This window comes from Carcharodon carcharias, chromosome 8, assembly GCF_017639515.1.
Source record: "Carcharodon carcharias isolate sCarCar2 chromosome 8, sCarCar2.pri, whole genome shotgun sequence".
In the NCBI taxonomy this organism is placed as follows: Eukaryota; Metazoa; Chordata; class Chondrichthyes; order Lamniformes; family Lamnidae; genus Carcharodon; species Carcharodon carcharias.
Genome location: NC_054474.1, coordinates 149,798,835 through 149,820,005, shown reverse-complemented (window position 1 = coordinate 149,820,005; position 21,171 = coordinate 149,798,835). Strand labels below are relative to the sequence as shown.

Here is a 21,171-nt window from a genome sequence, read left to right as displayed (position 1 = left end):
AGGATTGATAACCAGAGGATATAGATTTAAGAAGATTGATAAAAGAACCAAGGGGAGACGAGAGTTGTTTTTCATAGGGTTATTGTGATCTGGAATGTATTGCTTGAAAGGGTGGTGGAAGTAGTTTCAGTAGTTCCTTTTGAAAAGGAATTGGATAAGTGCTTGAAAAGGAAATTCCTGGGCTACTGGGAAAGAGCAGGGGAATGGGAACAATTGCATAGCTCTTTCAAAGAGCCAGCTTAGGCACGATGGGCCGAATGGCCTTCCTTTGTGCTGTATGATTCTATCATTCCGTCTTTAAAGGAATGTTGTGTTTATTCTTCCAGAGTCTATTTGATGTATCATTCCTGGAGCCAAGTCATATACGGAGTTATAGCAGGTGGAGTAATGGGAGCAGTCTGGTTTATCTTTACACAAGAGGTACTAACGCCACTATTCCCCAGGATAGCTTCATGGTAAGTGCCCCTAACCTCGATGAAATGCATGGGGAAAATAGAAAGCTTCAGTATAAGTATATGTTCTGCTCCAGTTTTATGAAGTTCTGATTAAATTGGCACATGAAAACAGTTTTTAAAAAATGTTCTAAACTTCCCCCTCACTTCCCAGAATGTGTTTATTTTGTTCTCCTCTGCAGCATTTTATAGGGACTGGAAGAGAACTGCTCGTCAGGGCTATTTACCTGCAGAAATTCCACCCCTCCAACCCCTGTAACCACTGCTGCCATGCAAAATATGCTGATTGGTTTGTTTCAGAAAACTCTGCAGGTTTAGCACCTTAAAGCAAAAGCTGGGTTAATATTTTGGGTGTAAACCTTCATTCTAATTATCTTCATATTGTTTTTTTGGTGCATTTTTTCTAACCTCAGACATCAATGATTAATACACTTTCTTTCTTTACATGTCACTTTTGTGATTCAGGCCAGTTTCGGAGTTTTTCCTGATACGGGACACAAGTCTGATTCCAAACATCCTGTGGTTTGAGTACACGGTCACAAGGTCAGAAGCACGGTAAGATGAATAGAAACTCCTCACTTTTTTCAGTATTAAGCACCTTGGAGAATTTTACTATCTTAAAGGTGGTATATAAATGCAATTTGATGTACAAAGAAATCTCCTGTTTTGAGGTCCATCTTACTGGGGGACGTTTGTAATATGCGTACACTTTAATCAGCATCATCTGTAAGCCGCTTTTCTGTTTGTCAGCTATGGGGGGTGGAGGTTGGTCTGAAGCAAATGGAAACCAAGCCCCCATTTAAGGATCCCCAAACCATGCAACTGAGCAATCATCACTACCAGTGCCCAGTTATGGAGTCTACAACCCTTCATTCCAGTGGAATGGTCGATGGACGTTTTTGCAAATGGAAAACAGTTTCCAGTGGTGTTCCAGTGGTCTTGAGAGAGTGCAGCATCTGAAGTGCTGTAATCTTCATGGCTATGGACCAGGTGCTGGAGAATGGGATTGAGATGAGCAGCTTGTTTCTTTTTTCTCTTTTTGGCTGGTGCAGACATGATGGACTGAATGGCCTCTTTCTGCACTGTTACTTTTAAAACATAAGAAATAGGAACAGGAGTAGACCATTCGGCCCCTTGAGCCTTCTCTGACATTCAATAAGATAGTGGCTTCTTGTGTTTCGATTTCCATATTTCCATCTAACCCCGATAACCTTTGATTCCCTTGCCTAACAAGACTCTATCTACCTCTGCCTTAAAAATATTCAATGACCCCGCCTTCACCACCTTCTGAGGCAGAGAGTTCCAAAGTCGCACAACCCTCTGAGAGAAAAAAATTTCTCCTTATTTCTGTCCTAAAAGGGTAACCCCTAATTTTAAAACAGTGCCCCCTAGATCTGGACTCACCCACAAGAGGAAACATACTTTCGATGTCCACCTTGTCAAGGCCGTTCAGGATCTTGTACACTTCAATCAAATCACCCTTTGGTCTTCTAAACTGCAGTGGAAACGAGCCCAGTCTGTCCAATCTTTCCTCATAAGACAACCCACTCATTCCAGGTATCTATCTAGTAAAACCTCCTTTGAACTGCCTCCAATGCATTTACATCCCTCCTTAAGTAAGAAGACCAAAACTGCATACAGTATTCGAGGTGCGGTCTCACCAGTGCCCTGTGTAACTGAAGCATAACATCCTTACTTTTATGTTCAATCCCTCGCGTAATAAAGGAAAGCGTTCCATTAGCCTTAATTACTTGCTGTACCTGCATACTAACTTTTTGTGACTCGTACTAGAACACCTAGATCCCTCTGCACCTCAGAATTACCCAGCCATTTTCCATTTAAGTAATACCCTGCTTTTTTGTTCTTCCTGCCAAAGTGAACTTCACATTTTCGCACATTAAACTTCATTGGTCAGATCTTTGCCCACTCATTCAACCTATCTGTATCCATCTGCAACCCCCTGATGTCGTCTTCAAAACATACTTTCCTACCTATCTTTTGTCATCTGCAAATTTAGTTGCCACGTCTTCATTCCCCTCATCTAAGTCATTGATGTAAATCGTAAAAAGGTGAGGCCCCAGTACAGACCCCTGTGGGACTCCATTCGCCACATCCTGCCAATCCGAAAAGACCCATTTTTGCATAATCTCTGCTTTCTGCCAGCCAGCCAGCCAAACTTCTATCCACACTAATATGTTACCCACTACACAATGTGCTTTTATTTTCCATAATTATCTTTGATGTGGCACCTTATCAAATACCTTCTGGAAATCCAAATCTATGGTTCTATGGAGCAAAATCTAGATGTCAGCCTTAGCTCAGCGAGTAACACTTAATGCCTCTGAGTCAAAAGATTGTGGTATCTAGCTCATGCTGTACCTGCGCTGGGAGTGTTTGATGAGGATGGTGTAGAGGGAGATTTATTCTGTATCTAACCCCATGTACCTGTCCTGAGAGTGTTTGATTAGACAGTGTATAAGGAGCTTTACTCTGTAACTCTTTCTGCTGCAATTGATGGGGGGAGTGGTGGTGGTAAGAATTGTCTGTTCCCTATTCCCTGTTAGCATATTACTTATTTCTGTCCAGTCATAGATTTTTTTAAAAAGAAAAAGCCTTGTTTTCTGATATCCTCTTCAGTATTATAGCTTTAACAAAGTCTGATTGCTGACTGGTTTTCTTGGGTTGAATTAAACTTTTTACTCTTTGCCTTCATCCTCAGAAACAGACAACGGAAGCTGGGCACCAAGATGCAGTGATGTAAAGTTGACAACTTTTGCTGGGGGTGGGACAGGACTGTAGCGTGAACCCTGGAGGAGATGAAAAGGAAACCAACAACACATTTAAAAACACGTTTTTTTTTTTTAAATTAAATTTTTTTTTTTGCAGACGGTCAAAGGCAAGCTGGGGCATATGCCGGCAGCTTAGACACTCCCTGTGACAGCAGTCAGTGTTGACGCAGCTTGCTGTTAGCTTTCTACTGCATGTTAGACTTGCGTGAACGTTGGACTGAACCCGTTTAAACAAAGCGCGTTCACATGGTGCCGGTGAAATGTGATATTATTGCATCTGATTCAGGAACTTGGTTTTAATTTTAGGAAGGGGTGATAGGGAAGGAAAGGACTAACTTTCACATGGTAGTGGTGTGATATTTTGCAAAAAAAAAAGTGGCATTTTTGTGCTACTGGTTTAAAACATACAATTGGATAGGAGGGCAAAGATGCTGTCTGAATTGTCAATCAGGTATCTGACATGCTAGGGTCACGTCTGTAGCAGCCAGAGAAAACTATAAGGGATCATGTTGCACTTTAGGAAAATAAATTAGTTCTTTTTATATACAAAGAAACACTAGTGATGTGAGTGGAAAAACTGATTTTTATTTTTCTTGCCAGTTGATTATTTGTAACTACTAAGCTGGTTTATAAACTATCTGTAGCAAAACATTTATTAAGATTCTGCCCCTGCCCCCACCATCCCCAAAAGGAAATATTTATTCCATATTCAGTGAAGTTGAGCCAAACAGAAATGAGGATTGTCAAAGCCTTTTGCCCCTTCTCTCTCTCCTAGCCTATTGCCCTTTGAACCTTTGGCCTGGTCCTCTTTGATTTGATCTTTGTGCAATGGCCACCTTTTTGACAAACCGAAAGCCAGATGATGATGTGTATTTAGGACATGGTCACCTTATCTGTGGCCTGGGTTGTTGCTCAGCAAGCTTAGGCCTTGTAGTAGGGAGGGAGTATCAGAGACTTGGACCCTCTCAGATTCCTAAGTGTAAGGGAGAGTTGGGTGACTTCACTTCTGCATCTGCCCAGAGCAAAAACTGGTCTCAGCATACACTGATCTTGCTGATGGTGTTGGAAACAGGAGAGTTTATTCTGGGATTGAGGTTGAGGGTTGGCTTTTATTCTGAGGTCAGAGTTTAATCCATTGAGTTATGACAATGCCTTGTATTATACACATGCTAGCTCAACAGCCAGTACTACTCACCCCCCAAATGGGTGAAAAGTGTTGTTTTGCTATTGCACTGATGTTGGCTTTTTGATAGGAATGCATGTGTGGCCATCTCAAAATAAATCTACCCAGCAACACTCTTAATACCCTCACGCATAGTTACATTCCGAACATAACAAAATGAATCTCTTCTGAGTTGAACAGGAAGTAAGTGTTTATGTGGGTTTAATGAGTGTTTCTATACTCCCGTTCAGCCCCTGAGCAACAGGAGCATGGATCACACTGACCAGAGCTGCCAGCATGTGATACAAATATTAAACCCACTAAAATACCCTTGAAATTTAAACTGGGAGTTTACCGCAAAGCACTATGTTAATCTTGAAGGTTTTGACTTAATAGCCCAAACGGTAGCTAGATAGGCTCTTAAATTTTATTGTGGGATGCTTTTGTGTGAATGCTTAACATTCACCTGAAATTTCTTCTGTTTTAGCAGAAGTGTTAATCCAGTGTGTTTAAGTTGCAGAGAAGAGGACTTCAGGTGCTCCCATTATGCCTCTTAACCTAGAGGGGATATCAAAGCTTTGATTTAGTTGTCAGTTTAGTGGAACGTTACTGCAGTATACACACCAGGAGCAGGATATAAACCAGACCAAATGACAGGGGATAGTGTGGGGCAGCTGACCATATTCCTGGCCTCTCTGAAGGAAACCCACCATACCCTAACACACTGTGCTGTGTTTCCCTGAGCCTATTGGCCATTAAGATTAACCCCACTTGTGCGGCCCAATGAGTTAAAGAGGATTCAGGCTGTTTAGACATGAGTTTTGACTCTGTGTTATTGTGAGTGACTATTCTCGGTGAACTGTGTAGTAACTGAAATTACAGGTGAATTACCTGATATCCAGATTATTATGAGTGAAAGACTAACTTCTGAATATGTGCTTTTAAAAAAAAATCCAAGACAGGTTATTGTTGATTGATTTGCTTGTACTTGGATACAATCAAGATTTTTAAAATTTTTGACATTCCAAAACACGATTATGAAACTATTCCTGATTTTTTTTTTGACGTGAGATTTGCTTTCTTGTAACATATTTCTTGTTTTAAATAAATGTTTGGAAATTAAGGTGCCTGAAATTGTGCAAAACAGAAACCGAATTGGGACAAGTTGGTTTTATTTATGTCTGGATGAAGGAGCATGGTCCTGAGTTTTAGAAAGCTGTTTATTTTCTCCTTTTAAATATATAGAGGTAGCAGTCATCCTTTGCATACAAGATCTTCATTTTGTGCAGCTGTTCGTCGGTTGCCAGTTAAGTTCAAACTCGTTGTGGACCTGATGCTAAATTTACCAAACCAGTGGGTTTTAGTCACTGAGAAAGATTTAGTTTTAAATCTCAAAACTGTATGGGGGCTGGAGGGATCATTTTAGGGTTTTGTTTAGAATTAGCAAAGCTGTTCAGTCCAGAGAGACATCTTATCCTATCTATGTGCAGTATGGTGTTCCCATTTTTCTTTAATTTATTTTTTACATATATATATATTGTACTTTTTATTGGTGCTTCTCTGCTTGCTGATAAGTAAGCATAAGCACATAGATTTCACACTAAAACCCAAGAAACAAATCTAAAGTTAATATCTAATAGTTCTATGTTACTTGGGGTGTGGAAATGGTACTTGTGTAAATAAAACCCCAATGACTCTGATTGCACAGGTGTGATGTGACAAATTGACTTTGAGCTGCAATCATTGAACCAAAATGTTATTCTGCAGCTGAATGTGTGGAAGCAGTCTGAGCTGGCTGTAAAGGATTGTAGCCAGATGGAATGCTGCTGAGCCATGGGATGTGGAAGATCTTGGGTCCAGTGCTGAGCTGGCTGCTGTTAGATGGGACAGTGATTGAGTAACTACTGCACTCCTCAGACTAGGAGGGGACAGAGAAGAGGAAATTCATTGAGGCTGCAGTCCCTGGTCAACGTCCAGTGACCCCTGTTAGAACATGTGTGTGTGTGAATGTTGGGTGAGGACAGGGTTGGTTGTGATGCCACCATGGATAAATAGCCTGTCAGCAAAGAATGACCAGTGGGGTAAAGAACCAGACTCCTGTAGAACTGTATCCCAGTAAGGGGTCAGTGTGCTCAGGGAAGGATCATGGTAGGATATTGGAATGGGGAAATAATACTATAGTTGTGGGAACTGCCAGATAATGGCAGGGTGTTTTGGTGTAATACAAATTTTTAATGTCACTTTTAGTTCTGGCATTTTTTCACACTGTGACTACAGTAAGAGTCGAACTCTCCTGCATTCTTTCACTAGCTCTCCCACTCTCTCTCCCTCTCTCACATCCAGCATATCTTAAGTCAGCATGACAATATGTTGTCAATATTGATTGCACGTAACTCAGAATCCTCTTTGAGTGTCCACAGATTGGAGAAAATGCACCTGTTCCCTTTAGCTTCACCCTCTTAATTCAGAAAAGCACCTATCAGGTTTGTGATAAGGAATATAACCTGATTTCTCTTTATGTACAATTAGTGTGTTGAAAGTTTAAGTATTGACTGTTTCTGCAATATCTGCTTGTGTATCTGGTGTTTCTGTTTTCATTCAGTGAGCCTATAGCAGTTGCTCTTGTGCATTTAAAAAATAATAGCACAAGCACCACCATGTCACTCTGCACCAAAATAGTTAGTGCAGCCAAAATACAGCAGTCTAGTTCATTTTAAATGCATCCAGAATTGTGTAGGTGTTGGATAGAGTACAGGGTGATGACCAGTACATTACAAATATTAACCACTGGTGTCTGATACTATATGGTGCTGAGTTATTCACTGATTTAATTTCTATAAATCACTGGTCATCTTTATAGAAAGCTTGTTTATAAATTGGTTTCCCAAGCTCGCTCCAGTTGATTGCAAAAATATAATCATGGAACAAATGAAAAAGTGGAATGAGAACAGAAAACACTCATAAATGCAACATGTACGTCAGCATCTGACCGATGAGTAACAGGCTGATCTTTCAGCTTAATGCTCAATCTGCTTTTTCCCCTTTTCAGATTTCCAGCAGTTTCTGTATGTGAAGCTTATGTTGTGAGTATTTCCAGGAGCGAGGTGATACTGAACCTATTGCTGCTTTTTTCTTTAACCCTATAAAAGCTGCTGCTGGTTTGCCACAGGTTAGTGGCACAGTGCTGTTCCACCCTATACATCCTGGCTCATATCTCATGGAATCTCCCCGGTGTTTATAGGTGTAGAATCAGTATTAAAACTGTGTTTTACCACAGCCCAATCAAAGTGCAGCTTTTTTATTTTCATTTTAAAAAAAAACAAATTGTACAGAATGAAATAGTTTATTTTAAGCACAGGCAAAACTATTTAATGTTTGGGAGTTCAGCTCAGAGCAAATAATATCCAGGACACTGTTAGATAGGTTATACGAATTCTGAGTCATGGAGTTGAACCCTGCCAGCTCACCGAGCAGTGCTTCAGGAGCACCTGTGGGGAGGTGGAAAGGGAGAGAATAATAGTGAGCGCCACCAGATTTTTCTTTTAAAGAATTCGTAAAATCTATCCTGGTCTGATGTGACAGATTCTTTTTTTTAAAGCTGTGATCATTCTGGTTGGCTACCTAACCAGCTCCTCGCACTACCTGATGAGGAATGTGTCTGCTATCTGTAAATGTTCCTTTGTTTAAATTGAGGAAAAAAAACAATGTAAATCTAAAAGTAATTGCTATTCAGGTAACACAATGAAGGGCTATTTTGAACAGTGCTTCCTCTAGATGTAGCACAGTTTTGTAGATTGGCTTCTTGTATTCTGTTAGTGTGGTGTTCACAATGTGATTGCCTTATATGGTGCACAGTACCTTTTTAATGCTGTTTGTTGCTATTTGTAAACTTTGATCTCCGATGTTGTGGGGTATGGAGGTTGGAAAGGAGGCCACAGGTGATGACTCTGGTTGTATGTCTCTCTCTCTCATGTCCAAGACTGTTATGTGAATGTTCCATGCCGGATGTATGTCAAAGGTTTTGGGGCTGCGTGTGTACAGACCCAGGGCTAAAGCAGTCAATTAGAAGCAAGAAAATGTTTTTATTTTAGAACCCACAGGGAAACTGATCAACTGAAATTCAGAGCAATTTCTCATTCTGAACTGTCTGGGTGCCTTTCACTAGAGCAGGGTGCTGGGCTCTTCACACTGACTTGTCTCGTTCCAGAAGGTGCTGCCAACACACTGGGGCCTTGTCCCAAACAGGCACTCCTTTATGAAGCGTTGGTGGCTCACTGGATCACACTCTGTCGGAAGGTTGTGGGTTGAAGTCCCACTCCAGCGACTTGAGCACAGAATCTAGCTGACAGTACCAGTGCAATACTGAAGGTCTTTCAATGAAATGTTAAACCGAGGCCTGATTGTGTTCCGAAGTAATTCATTGGCTGGAAAGTACTTTGGGACATCCTGAGGTCATGGAAGATACGGTAGAAATGTGGATTTTTAAAATTCCTTTAATGTGTTTGCCTTGATGTCCAATGTTAAAAGGTTATTCATCTATGAAGGGCAGTTGAGTCCAAGATGAGCCTCAGTGATATATGCATATTGTCCGACAATGGACACAATACTGAGATTATCCTGGTCTGTGTCTGTGTGCGCTGAGTCACCAGTCTCCCCTCGCATTCTAATAAGCAGATAAGTCCCAATCATTTCTATGTGGCAACATTGGTCACTAATTTGTCCAACCTGTGTCTGTACCGCGTAACTTGAAGCCTCGGTGCCTGTTTTTCAATTGCACACTTCAAACTTGAGATCTCTGACATTTCAATGTGTAACTTCAAAACATATAGATAGCAGTGGTTTAACCACCCAAAATTAGCATCCCAGTCATAGCAAGCAAATTTAATTTCCGTCTCAACACTATGTGTAGGATATTGGAGAGTCTCATCTGCATGCACATAAGTGGAGCTGGTATTTATATCTGTACACAATTCTTAAACTAAACAGCACCCTGTACCAGCTTGTGCAAGATCAGGTCGCTGGACTGGACATGATCTAAGACATCTAGTTAAATAGTTCAAGCCAAAAGCCCATTGATTAATCTTTTAAATCAAGAGGGAAGGTTCTCTACTATCAGGTACTGGGCAGGACTGACAGTTGCAATGGTTTGACATGGAAACTGACTGTGTCTGTTTAATCTACATGATCGCATTGAATTTTTCTGTAGTTTTAAATTGCTGCAGAATATATCACCCCATTCTCAGTCCCTTTCTACTGAGGAGGTAGGTGAGTGCACCATTCCATTCCTCACCCTCTCCCTTATGGGAGGCTGGTGTTTTGATGATCAATTAAGTGCATGGTTTTGGCCTAAATTCAGCTAACCGTTGTGAAAAAATAATTTATTTAGTGGATGTGAGCTTTTACCCACCTGGTTTGTTGCAGTGTATCTCTGGCTGAAGGAGTGGAACAGACTGAGTTGATGCTGTATCTGTGCAACAGCCAAAGGAACTCTAATTTGTGCCAACAGTGCTCCAATTAAGGGGAACTGGTGACATTGTTAATTAGCATCATAGAATCTTACAGCATGGAGTCCATTTGGCCCATCGTGCCTGTGCTGGATCTTTGAAAGCTATCCTATTAATATACCCCCCTGCTGATTTTCCCATAGCCTTTATTTTTTTCTGTTATTATTAATCCTATTCACTTTTGAAATCTCTCCCATCACCCTTTCAGGCAGTGCATTCCAGGTAACAACTCTCTGCTTTTTAAAAAAAAATCTCATCTCCATCAGAGACTCTTTTTCTAAATACCATAAATCTGTGTCCTGCAGTTACTGACCTTCCTATCGGTGGAAACCGTTTCTCCTTATCTACTTTATCAGAATCCTTCAGAATTTTAAACACCTCCATTATAAATCTTCCCTTTTCTCTGTTCTAAAAACAATCCCAACTTCTCTCTCCTTACAACTAAAGACCTTCATCCCTGTTATCATTCTAGTAAATCTCCATTGCATGATCTTTTTTGAGACCTTTGGTTGATTCTAGCTGAGCCTGTTAGTGTGTTTCTGCTCACTCTGTCTTAAGTGAAGGAGTACCAGCAATTTAAACCCATCCTATCCCTAATCAGTCACTCAAACCAAAAGGTTTGTTGGTTTGGAAATGGAAGTGTCACATCGAGCAAGTTTGATCAAAGCACATTGTTGGGAAGAGTTAAAAGGTCTTTGCTTTACTTCTTGACAATGCTGTTAACTCATCTGGAAGTGCTCGAAGGTACTGGATGTCTATAAAGTGAAAACTCTTCTCAATTCTCTGTAATAAGCCATTCCTGGTAACATCCCTCATTACCATCTCCCACCCCCCCAAAAAAAAATTAACAACAGATCATGGCATCTCTTCTGAACTAGATTTTTCTTTTTAAAACTGAACCTTGGTAACTAAGGTGGGCCAGGTATCCCAACTGAATTTTATTTATTTAATACAAATAAATCTGCTTGAAACTTTCTCACCAGGGGGAAATGGGTCTACTGTACAATCGCCATGTGCCTCTGGGATAAGAGCAAGCTGTTGTGTAGTTCGGAATTTGGTGGTTTATGTGTAAAGCTGGCTGAATAAGTCTTTGTAAGGAATTAACTTAAAGGAAATGTGCATCAATCAATGTTCTAATTGTATTTTACTGGAAATATAATGCTTGCCTGTCGTACTGTTTCCTTTGCTGTGGTCTTTGCCTTCTTCTCAGTCAGTGATCTGAGGTGATGGGAGATTGTTTACTGACCCACACAAGATGAATCAGACTGGTATGATGTGGATGTGGACCTGCAGTCTTCCTCCCCACCCCACACCACAACCCTCCTCTTCTGGTTTGGTTTCCTGTCTTTCAGATGAGATGTTAATCATAGGCCCTGTTTGCTCTCAAGTAAAATAGCCCCTATTATTGTTCTGAAGAAGAGTATGGGAGTTCTCCTGAGGCCAATATTTATCCCTCAACTGTCATATAATTTAAAAAAAAAATACTGGTCATTGCTGTTTGTGGGAGCTTGCTGTGCACAACTTGGCTGCCATGTTTCCTACTTTACAAGCACTGACTGCAATTCAGAAGTACTTCATTGGTTGTAAATGCTTTGGGAAGTCCCGAACATGTGAAAGGCACTATATAAATGCAAGTCTTTTACCTTAAACACATCCTTATCCAGAGGGGAAGAGTTGTAAAACAGAATTAGAAGTGGATTGAGGAACTACACGGTGCAGTAAATAGAAGGATGGAACTAGAATAGAGTTTTTAATGGTGAGGTAAATAAGTGTGGCTTAAACCTCTTCTGCACCAGCCAGATGATGAGTGGTGCTGGTTGTCGAATCCTTCAAGACTGTTCTCTGCTGCTGCCGCCATGTAAGTCTGTCTTTTGCACTCACGCAAACCTGGCACAGTCCAGGTTCCCCGCACTACCGATCAAACAAGGGGAGCAGGGAGAAACTGTTCATACTGATTGCTTTGAAGGAACATCAGAGGGTTGGGAGATTAATACACATCTCACCCATTCAACACAATTAAACCAAGTTGTATATATAAAGTTTTTATTACAATCATATTCAAAGATTACACCACAGTAATAAGTGTGCTTAAGTACATTTTTACAGAGTGGAAATATTTACATTAAAGTCAAGGCCAATAGCTGAATACATTCACAAAATTATCTATCCTGGAGGAATATCAAATTAAAACACTGAATTGTAAACATATAGGCTAAACTGATTAGTTCCAGGCATTGTGGCAATGCCAACAGGCAATTGGGGAATATGGTAGCGTAGTGTAATGTCACTGGACCAGCAATCCAGAGGCTCAGGCTAATGCTCTAGGGACTTGATTCAAATCCCAACAAGGCAGCTGGTGGAATTTAAAATCAATAAATTTGGAATATAAAACCAGTCTCAGTAATGCTGACTATGAAACTATCATTTTTTTTGTAAAAACCTAGCTGGTTATTAATGTCCTTTAGGGAAGGAAATCTACCATCCTTACCTGGCCTGGCCTACATGTGACTCCAGACCCACAGCAATGTGGTTGATTCTTAAATGCCCCTGAAATGGCCTCGCAAGACACTTCATGCAAGGGCAATTGGGGATTGGCAACAAATGCTGGTCTTGCCAGTGATGCCCACATCTCATGAAAAAACTAAATATAAAGTTGAAATCTTCCTTCAGTTTGAAGTGATTTGTCATAAAAATTATAAAAAGGGCCTTGAGAGACTTGGGCAATGGAAATTCTATTTTCAATCATTCACTTGAGAGTGTGGGGCATGCTAGTGTTTCACACTCCTTCAGGAAGTGGCATGATAATAGCTGCTGTCGGCTGGAGAACAAATAAACATTATGTAAACGTGGCTGAAGGAATTTGAGTTGTCCCACAAGGAGTCTAATAGGAGTATCCTTAGAATGAGTCTTTAGAAAACACCAAAAGAAAGATTCCCTGGGATTCACACAATTTAAATAAATCCCTGTGCTTATTTTTATATTCATTAAGGTGAGAAGTCATAAAAGCAAAAAACTGTGGATGCTGGAAATCCAAAACAAAAACTGAAACAGAAATATCTGGAAAAACTCTAGTCTGGCAGCATCGGCGGAGAAGAACACAGTTGACGTTTTGAGTCCTCATGACCCTTCAACAGAACTAAGTAAAAATAGGAAAGGGGTGAAATATAAGCTGGTTTAAGGTGGGGGTGGGAAGTGGGGGGGGGGGGGGGGGGGGGGTGGAGGGGTGCGATTGTTGGGACAAGCAGCCAGTAATAGGTGGAGATAACCAAAAGATGTCAGACAAAATAACAAAGGAGGTGTTGAAGGTGGTTATATTATCTAAAGGAATGTGCTAATTAAGAGTAAAAGGCAGGACAGGCAATGTACAGATAGCTCTAGTGGGGGTGGGGGAATACTAAAAGGTAGAGATAAACAATGGGTGGAAATACATTTAAAAATAATGGAAAGAGGTGGGAAAAGAAAAATCCATATAAATTATTGGAAAAAACAAAAAGGAGGGGGAAGAAACGGAAAGGGGGTGGGGATGGAGGAGAGAGTTCAAGATCTAAAATTGTTGAACTCAATATTCAGTCCGGAAGGCTGTAAAATGCCTAGTCAGAAGATGAGGTGCTGTTCCTCCAGTTTGCTTTGAGCTTCACTGGAACAATGCAGCAAGCCAAGGACAGACATGTGGGCAAGACAGCAGGGTGGAGTGTTAAAATGGCAAGCGACGGGGAGGTGTGGGTAATGCTTGTGGACAGACCGAAGGTGTTCCGCAAAGCGGTCACCCAGTCTGTGTTTGGTCTCTCCAATGTAGAGGAAACTGCATTGGGAGCAACGAATGCAGTAAACTAAGTTGAGGGAAGTGCAAGTGAAAAGCTGCTTCACTTGAAAGGAGTGTTTGGGCCCTTGGACGGTGAGGAGAGAGGAAGTGAAGGGGCAGGTGTTGCATCTTCTGCGGTTGCATGGAAAGGTGCTGTGGGAGGGGGTTGAGGAGTAGGGGGTAATGGAGGAGTGGACCAGGGTGTCACGGAGGGAACGATCCCTACGGAATGCCAGCGGTTGGGGGGGTTGGGGTGTGAAGGGAAGATGTGTTTGATGGTGGCATCATGCTGGAGTTGGCGTTAATGGCGGAGGATGATCCTTTGAATGTGGAGGCTGGTGGGGTGATAAGTGAGGACAAGGGGGACCCTAACATGTTTCTGGGAGGGAGGAGAAGCCGTGAGGGCGAATGCGCAGGAGATGGGCCGGACACGGTTGAGGGCCCTGTCAACCACCATGGGTGGAAAACCTTGGTTAAGGAAGAAGGAGGACATGTCAGAGGAACTATTTTTGAAAGTAGCATCATCAGAACAGAGGCGAAGGAACTGAGAGAATGGGATGGAGTCCTTGCAGGAAGTGGGGTGTGAGGAGCTGTAGTCGAGGTAGCTGTGGGAGTCGGTAGGCTTGTAATGGATATTGGTGGACAGTCTATCAACAGAAATTGAAACAGGTCAAGGAAGGGAAGGGAAGTGTCAGAGATGGAGCATGTGAAAATGATGGAGGGGTGGAGATTGGAAGTAAAGTTAATAAATTTTTCCAGGTCCTGACGAGAGCATGAAGCAGCATCGAAGTAATCATTGATGTACTGGAGAAAGAGTTGTGGGAGGGGGCCGGAGTAGGACTGGAACAAGGAATGTTCCACCTACCCCATAAAGAGACAGGCATAGCTGGGGCCCATGCGGGTACCCATAGCCACACCTTTTATTTGGAGGAAGTGAGAGGAGTTAAAGGAGAAATTGTTCAGTGCGAGAACCAGTTCAGCCAGACGGAGGAGAGTAGTGGTGGATGGGGATTGTTCGGGCCTCTGTTCGAGGAAGAAGCGGAGAGCCCTCAGACCATCCCGGTAGGGGATGGAGGTGTAGAGGGATTGGACGTCCAAGGTGAGAAGTCAGTGTGACAATGGAATACTCCCAGAGCAAGTACAGCATGGGGTTAGATGCAGAGTAAAGCTCCCTCTACATTGTTCAACCTCACGAATGCCATCTCATATATCAGTGTGGCAATTTTCTATCCCACCCCTGCCAGTTCAGCTCCAATTCATGTTAATAATTTAGAACATTCAATTATCTCTTGAATCTATTTATACTGTTTGCTTCAATGAGCTTCCTTCATGACTTGATCTACAGTGCTATTACCCCTTTCTGGAAACACTGTCTTCCCTTCTTAATTTGACTTATTTTTAATAAGAGCAAAACAGTAGATATTCTGGATTTTGAAAAAATTTAAATTTGTTGAGAGGTGATAATGTGAGCTTTTCTCACTAGGAGCAAGACAGAATTGCACAGCACGGGGTGGGGGATGGTCATTCAACCCATTGTGTCTCTTTTTACTCATTTTCAGGATGTGGCTTTCACTGATGAGGCCACAATTTAGTGCCCATCCCTAAATGATCTGCAGAAGGTGCTATTAAGCTACTACCTTGAACCACTGCAGTATGAAGGTAGGTGCTGTTAGGAAGGGAATTCCAGGATTTTGATCCAGCCACAGTGAGGGAACGGTGATACTGTTTCAATTCAGGATGGTACGTGACTTGTTCTTCCAGGTGGTCGAGTTTGGGGGTTTGGAAAGTGCTGTTGAAGGAGCCTTGGCAAATTGCTGCTGTGCATCTTGTATGCACTGCAATCATTGTATGACAATAATGGAAAGAGTGAATGTTCAAAGTAGTGGATGGGTTCCAAATCAAGCAAGCTGTTTTGTCCTGGATAGTGCCCAGCTTTGAGTGTTGTTGGAGCTGTATTCAAGCAATGTGAGTATTTCATCACATTTGTAGATGGTGGAAAGGTTTTGGAAGTTAGGTGAGTCACTCGCTGCAAAATTCCCAGTTTCTGGTCTATGTTTGTGGCCTGTGCTGACTCTTTGAAAGAGTTATCCAATTAGTCCCTCTGACCCTCCTCTTTCCCCATAGCCCTGCAAATTTTTCATTTTCAAGTATATATTTTCAAATTGCCTTCACCACCCTTTTGGGCAGCCAAGTTTCTGACACCACATTCATTTCACGCCTTCCACTCATTTTTAAAGGACCCCTATGCTTTCTGTATAACTGCATACTTGTATCAGTAACATATTGTACTTGGCTCACAGCTCTCTGTAAGCACAACGCAAGTGTTCACACCATGCCTATTTTGAGGATAACAGCTAGACAATACTCGGGATCTATTTTTGCTTTTTAACCGGCCAGCTGAAAGCAGCAGTTTCTCTGTCAATAAGATGTTGGGTGGAGGCTGGGGGAAAGTACATAGTGCAAAAAAAATTATCTTAATAGAGAGCCACCCAGGCCAACTGAATCTTGAGTATTCAATTTCTTTCAAAATTTTTGATTGTAAACATTTGCCACTGGATTGTTTCATTAATGTTCAGACCAAAATTTTTAGATTATAGTTAAAAATATACAATTATTTGAACCCCCTGGGTAACTTGAAGCCACTGATAATTCTGGTGTTATTTTTGTAGCATCAATATGTGGCACAAGCCCTCCCTGAACACTCGTTCTAAAGAGTTATTATAGCAGTGGGTTCATGTGAATAATTCCCTCTCCTGTTCACATTAAAATGAGAAATGTTTTTGTGCAGCTGTTTGTGCTCCAGCTCTTCAATTACATTAACTAACTTAGACAAGCTGATGTGTATAGATTGCTTCTAGTCTGTAAGCTGTTTCTCAGTTCAGAGAAGGTTCACTTACTCATTTCTGGGATGAGGAGCTTATCTTAAGAGGAAAGGTTAAGCAGGTTGGGCCTATGGAGTTTAGAAGAATGAAAGGTGATCTTATTGAAAAATAGAAGATCCCGAGGGTATTTGACAGGGTGGATACTGGGAGGATGTTTGTGGGAGAGACTAGAACCAGGGGACACAAGTTAATAACAGGTTGAAAGTTTAAGACTGAGATGAGGAAAAACTTTTTCTCAGGGTCATTTGTCTGTGGAGTTCTCCTCTTCCCCAGAGAGCAGTGGAGGCTGGAGTCATTGAATTTACTCAAGGCTGAGTTAGACAGATTTTTGATTTAAAAAAAAGGGAGTCAAGGGTTATGGGGGTGGGTAGACAAAGTAAAGTCGAGACCACAACAAGATCAGCCATGATCTTATTGAATGGTGGAGCAGGCTTGAAGGGCTGAATGGCCTACCCCTGCCCAAGTCCTGTGTCCCTCAGATCAGTCCCTGGACTATGCTGAGTAATCTTATTAAACGTCAGGATGGGTAACAGTGTGATAACCACTCAAACGTCTGGGGTGGGGGGGGGGGGGCAGCATGTGAGCCTGCAAGAGGAAAATCAACCTCTGATGATTACTATCCTGGTGCACACAACCGTTATCAGCACAAGACTGCACTGGCTTGATGTGCTCCTATTGTAAGGGAGGTACTGGTACTCATCAATTGTAGACCACTGATATGCTTTTTGGGGAGAGGAAGCAAGCCCCCTTCATTGGAATAGCAGGGCATCATTCACTATCTAAACAAACACTCCTCCTTTTCTAAAAAGTATAAGCTTTGACAATTGTCTTTAAAAGGCATTTTTTTTCATATATAACCTCTTCTGGATAATATGTTCACACTAACATTTGGCAAACAATCTCACCCACATATTGTAGTGCTGGGATTGAGTGCCGATCTTGTTCTGGAATTTTTTGGTTGATCCATCCTGCTCCATTACCTGGATGCTTCAGAGCTTTGAGCTGGGTGTCTGCATGAGCAGCCCCCTCATATCGACTAAGGCCTGCTCTAGATAGTGAGCCAGTTTAGCTGCATTGGTCTCTGCACAGCTGTTGAAAGCAGACACTGCAAAGTTGATGTGGGCGTCCATGGGGTTGTAACACACTCCATAACCATCTGGCACGGTAGGACCAAAGCACATGAGGCAGTCAGTTTTAGCAGGGACCTAAATGGAGAGAGCAGACCTCACAATTACAATGTTCCTCTTCCTCTTTATCCCTCTTCAAAGCAAAGATGGAAACTTCACCACCTCACCCCAAATGCTGTTCTCCTAAGTGTGTTCCACCTGCCAGTTTCTTCTCCCCTCGTCCCTTCCAAATCCTTTTGAGTTTCTCCAACATTGCCAAACACAGTTGGGACCAAACCTGGTGATAATCTGCAGTCATTCTCCATCTCCTCCACTACTGCTTCAGGGTCATCCTACGGTTGTGAAAGGCGCTATATAAATGCGAGTCCCTTTTTCTTTCCACCGAGCAAGAGTGAGTGAGAGAATTCTAACCCAAGGGTAGATAGGTGAAAATTGCTTTTTGATTCTCCAACTCTCGCTGGGCACAGCCGTGATTAGGGGCCTCGCTACCTAGGGTGAAATTTTTGTGGGTCCTGCACAAGGAGGAAAGTGAATGCCTTACCTGACTGGTTGATAAATTGAAATGAAAAGCAACAGCATAGGATGTGTCCATGAAGATCTCAGGGATTCGAACTAGATCCTCTATAGCCTGAAGTTTAAGACCCAGTAAGTGTCTATCGATGGCTTGGCCTCTTATTGCCTGAAAGGAAGAATAGACATGAGCATAGGCTGGTACTCATTACCCCTGCTACCCCAAAGCACTGCAGTCACCCTCCCATCCCATTACCTCATCCTCCACAGATGTTAAGTGAGTGAGACAAAAGTTGGAACAGTCTTTCAAAATACAAGAACAGGATTAGAGGTTTTAGAGAATTAAGAGCTGCTGAAGGGGTGTTTGGGAGGAAGTGAAGACACGATGACCAGAATAATGGACCAGTAAACTCTCTTACCGTATCAGTGTAGGTTCTGTGCGCCTGAACAGCTTTTCTCACCAACGCCACCTTTTGCTGATTCTAAACACAGAATCAAAACAGAACAACTTACAGCCAAAGTGCAGGTGAACTAAAAATGACTTCACAACCACTTAGAGAGAGTAGGACTGTTAGCAGCTGGAGAAGGGAACAACAGATTCACATTGGAAGTGACTCCTTACTGACTCCTGGTGACCACTGCTGAAAACAACACCTTACATTTACATAGCACTTTAACATTATATAACCTCAGGCCCCTTCCCAGGTGTGTAGAGGGGAAGCAGAGAGAGATCACAATAAAATACTCTGGGTGATTTATGGGAAGAGAACATTTCAATTGAAGCTGCTTCATTCCAGATCACAATCAATGGGTAAAAATAAATTTTCCTCATCTCCTCTCCTGTTAATTATTTTCAATCCATGTCCTTGATTCCTGATCCTTCAGACAGTTTCTCCCCAGCTAGACTGCATGATACCAACACAGTCAACCAGCAGAGTTTCCAAGTTATTACAATCTTAGCCCCCAGAAGAGATGGTTTGTGAGATGAAGGTGATATTTTGAAGGTTCGTGTACCTGGAACTCAGGATTATCCATGGCCCGGACAAAGACTGAGGATTCGACTGTTGCTGAGCGGATTGTGTCGGTTCGTCCAAGGTGAAACATCCGCAGGGAGGCACTTTCATAGGTTGCACACGGCTCCCCATAAATCCTGAGGTGAGACATAAGCACAGCAAGACGGTGAGGAGGGTGGATTCCTGCTCATCTCCTGCTTGGTGGGGGTGGGGCACACGCAAGTATAGATGACTGTCGGGAGGTCAGCATTGGGTTTGAGAAGCTCATTCAGTAATGCTGCCTTTCATTTATCCATCCTCCCCACATCCCTCCTCATGAAGGTGATTATTTCCAGGGGAATGGGGGAGATGGGGATGAGTACAGGCCACATGTCCCAGCTGTCTTTCTGGTCAAGGGTTTAAGCTTTGGTTGGATTTAGTCCTGGAGGTTAACATATGGCGTCTTGCCATTCAAATGCCCAGCCCATCAAACAGCAACACTCACATCCCATGAAAGAATACAAAAGTCACTGTACTCCAACTATCTGCATGTTTGTGAGAGATGTGATAAGATGTGCAATCACAATTCTCTTATTTTCAAATATCATTTTGGAATTCAGTATATGAATAATTAAATACGAAATGAGCTTACGGAACCAAGACGGGCAGATGGAATTAAGATACAGATCAGCAATTATCTATCTAAATGGCAGAACAGGCATGAGAGCCTGAATCACCACCTTGCGCTCAAAGATGCAGAAATAATTTTGGGTCATCCTAGTCAGGAACTCAGCAACCATTTTTAAAAAATTAGCCCATGTTACAGCCTGAGCAGAGGCAGGCAGCACAATCGCACAGTCCCAGAATGGGACACCGGTTACTTGTAACTTTTCTTTGAAAAAAAAAATCCTAAAAAATTGTAAAGCTATTAAATAAAAAACATACAGGATCCTGGGCTTTGTAAACAGAATATAAAAATCAAATTATGCTAAACCATTATAAATCACTGATCAGGCCTCAACTACAGTACTGTATCCACTTCTGGGCATCACACTTCAGAATGTCAAGGCCTTGCACAAGGGGCAGAGGAGAATTACCAGAATGGTACCAGGAATGAGGTTATGTGGAGAGATGGGAGAAGCTGTGGAGAGATGGGAGAAGCTGTGCAGGAGTGGAGGGACCTGTGTGTATATGTACATAAGTCATTAAAAGTGGCAGGACAGGTAGAGAGAGCTGTTTCTAAAGCATACAGTATTCTAGGCTTCATTAATAGAGTACAAGAGCAGGGAGGTTATGATGAACTTATATAAGACACCAGTTAGACCTCAGCTGGAGTATTGTGTATAGTTCTGGGTGCCACACTATAGGAAGGATGTCAATGCATTGGAGAGAGTGCAGAAGAGGTCTACAAGAATGTTCCAGGGATGAGACACTTCAGTTATTAGGAAAGATTGGAGAAGTTGGGTCTGTTTTCCTTGGACAGGAGACTTGATACATGTTTTCAAAATAATGCGGGGCCTGGACAGAGTAGATAGGGAGAAACTGTTCCCACTCGTAAATAGATGGAGAACCAGAGGGCACAATTTTAAAGTGTTTTGCAAAAGAAGAAAATACGAGGTGAGAAAAAGCTTTTTCACACAGCGAGTAGTTAGGGTTTGGAATGCACTGCCTGGAAGTCTGATGGAGGCAGCTTCAATTGAGACTTTCAAGAGGGTATTGGATGATTATTTAAATAAAACCAATGTGCAGAGTTGTGGGGAAAAGGCAGGAGATTAGTACTAAGTTAAAATGCTCAGAGAGCTGGTGCAGACATGTTGGGCTGAATGGCCTCCTTCTACCCGGTAACAATTCTATGATTCTGGGATTGTTCTCCTTAGAACAGAGGAGGTAGTTAAGGGGAGATTTAATAAAAGTGTTCAAAATTGAGGGGTTTTGATTGAGTAAATAAGGA

The 21,171-nt window shown here is 42.0% G+C and overlaps 2 protein-coding genes across 4 annotated transcripts in view; one reads left to right on the top strand and one right to left on the bottom strand.

Annotated features, from left to right (window-relative positions):
- Nucleotides 1-11,078, top strand: part of dolpp1 (dolichyldiphosphatase 1) — a 33,981-nt gene extending 22,903 nt beyond the window's left edge. Inside the window, exons 6-8 of the mRNA XM_041193344.1 lie at nucleotides 327-455; nucleotides 918-1,007; nucleotides 3,172-11,078. Coding sequence (XP_041049278.1) covers nucleotides 327-455; nucleotides 918-1,007; nucleotides 3,172-3,208 — 256 coding nt within the window. The 3' untranslated portion in view covers nucleotides 3,209-11,078. The remainder of the gene's footprint in view (nucleotides 1-326; nucleotides 456-917; nucleotides 1,008-3,171) is intronic.
- Nucleotides 11,079-14,680: 3,602 nt separating this feature from the next.
- Nucleotides 14,681-21,171, bottom strand: part of crata (carnitine O-acetyltransferase a) — a 47,053-nt gene continuing 40,562 nt past the window's right edge. For all 3 annotated transcript variants that reach the window (XM_041193711.1, XM_041193710.1, XM_041193712.1), the window contains 4 exons: nucleotides 19,243-19,378; nucleotides 18,648-18,710; nucleotides 18,260-18,397; nucleotides 14,681-17,796 (listed from right to left, as the gene is read on the bottom strand). In XM_041193711.1, coding sequence (XP_041049645.1) covers nucleotides 17,581-17,796; nucleotides 18,260-18,397; nucleotides 18,648-18,710; nucleotides 19,243-19,378 — 553 coding nt within the window. In that variant the 3' untranslated portion in view covers nucleotides 14,681-17,580. The remainder of the gene's footprint in view (nucleotides 17,797-18,259; nucleotides 18,398-18,647; nucleotides 18,711-19,242; nucleotides 19,379-21,171) is intronic.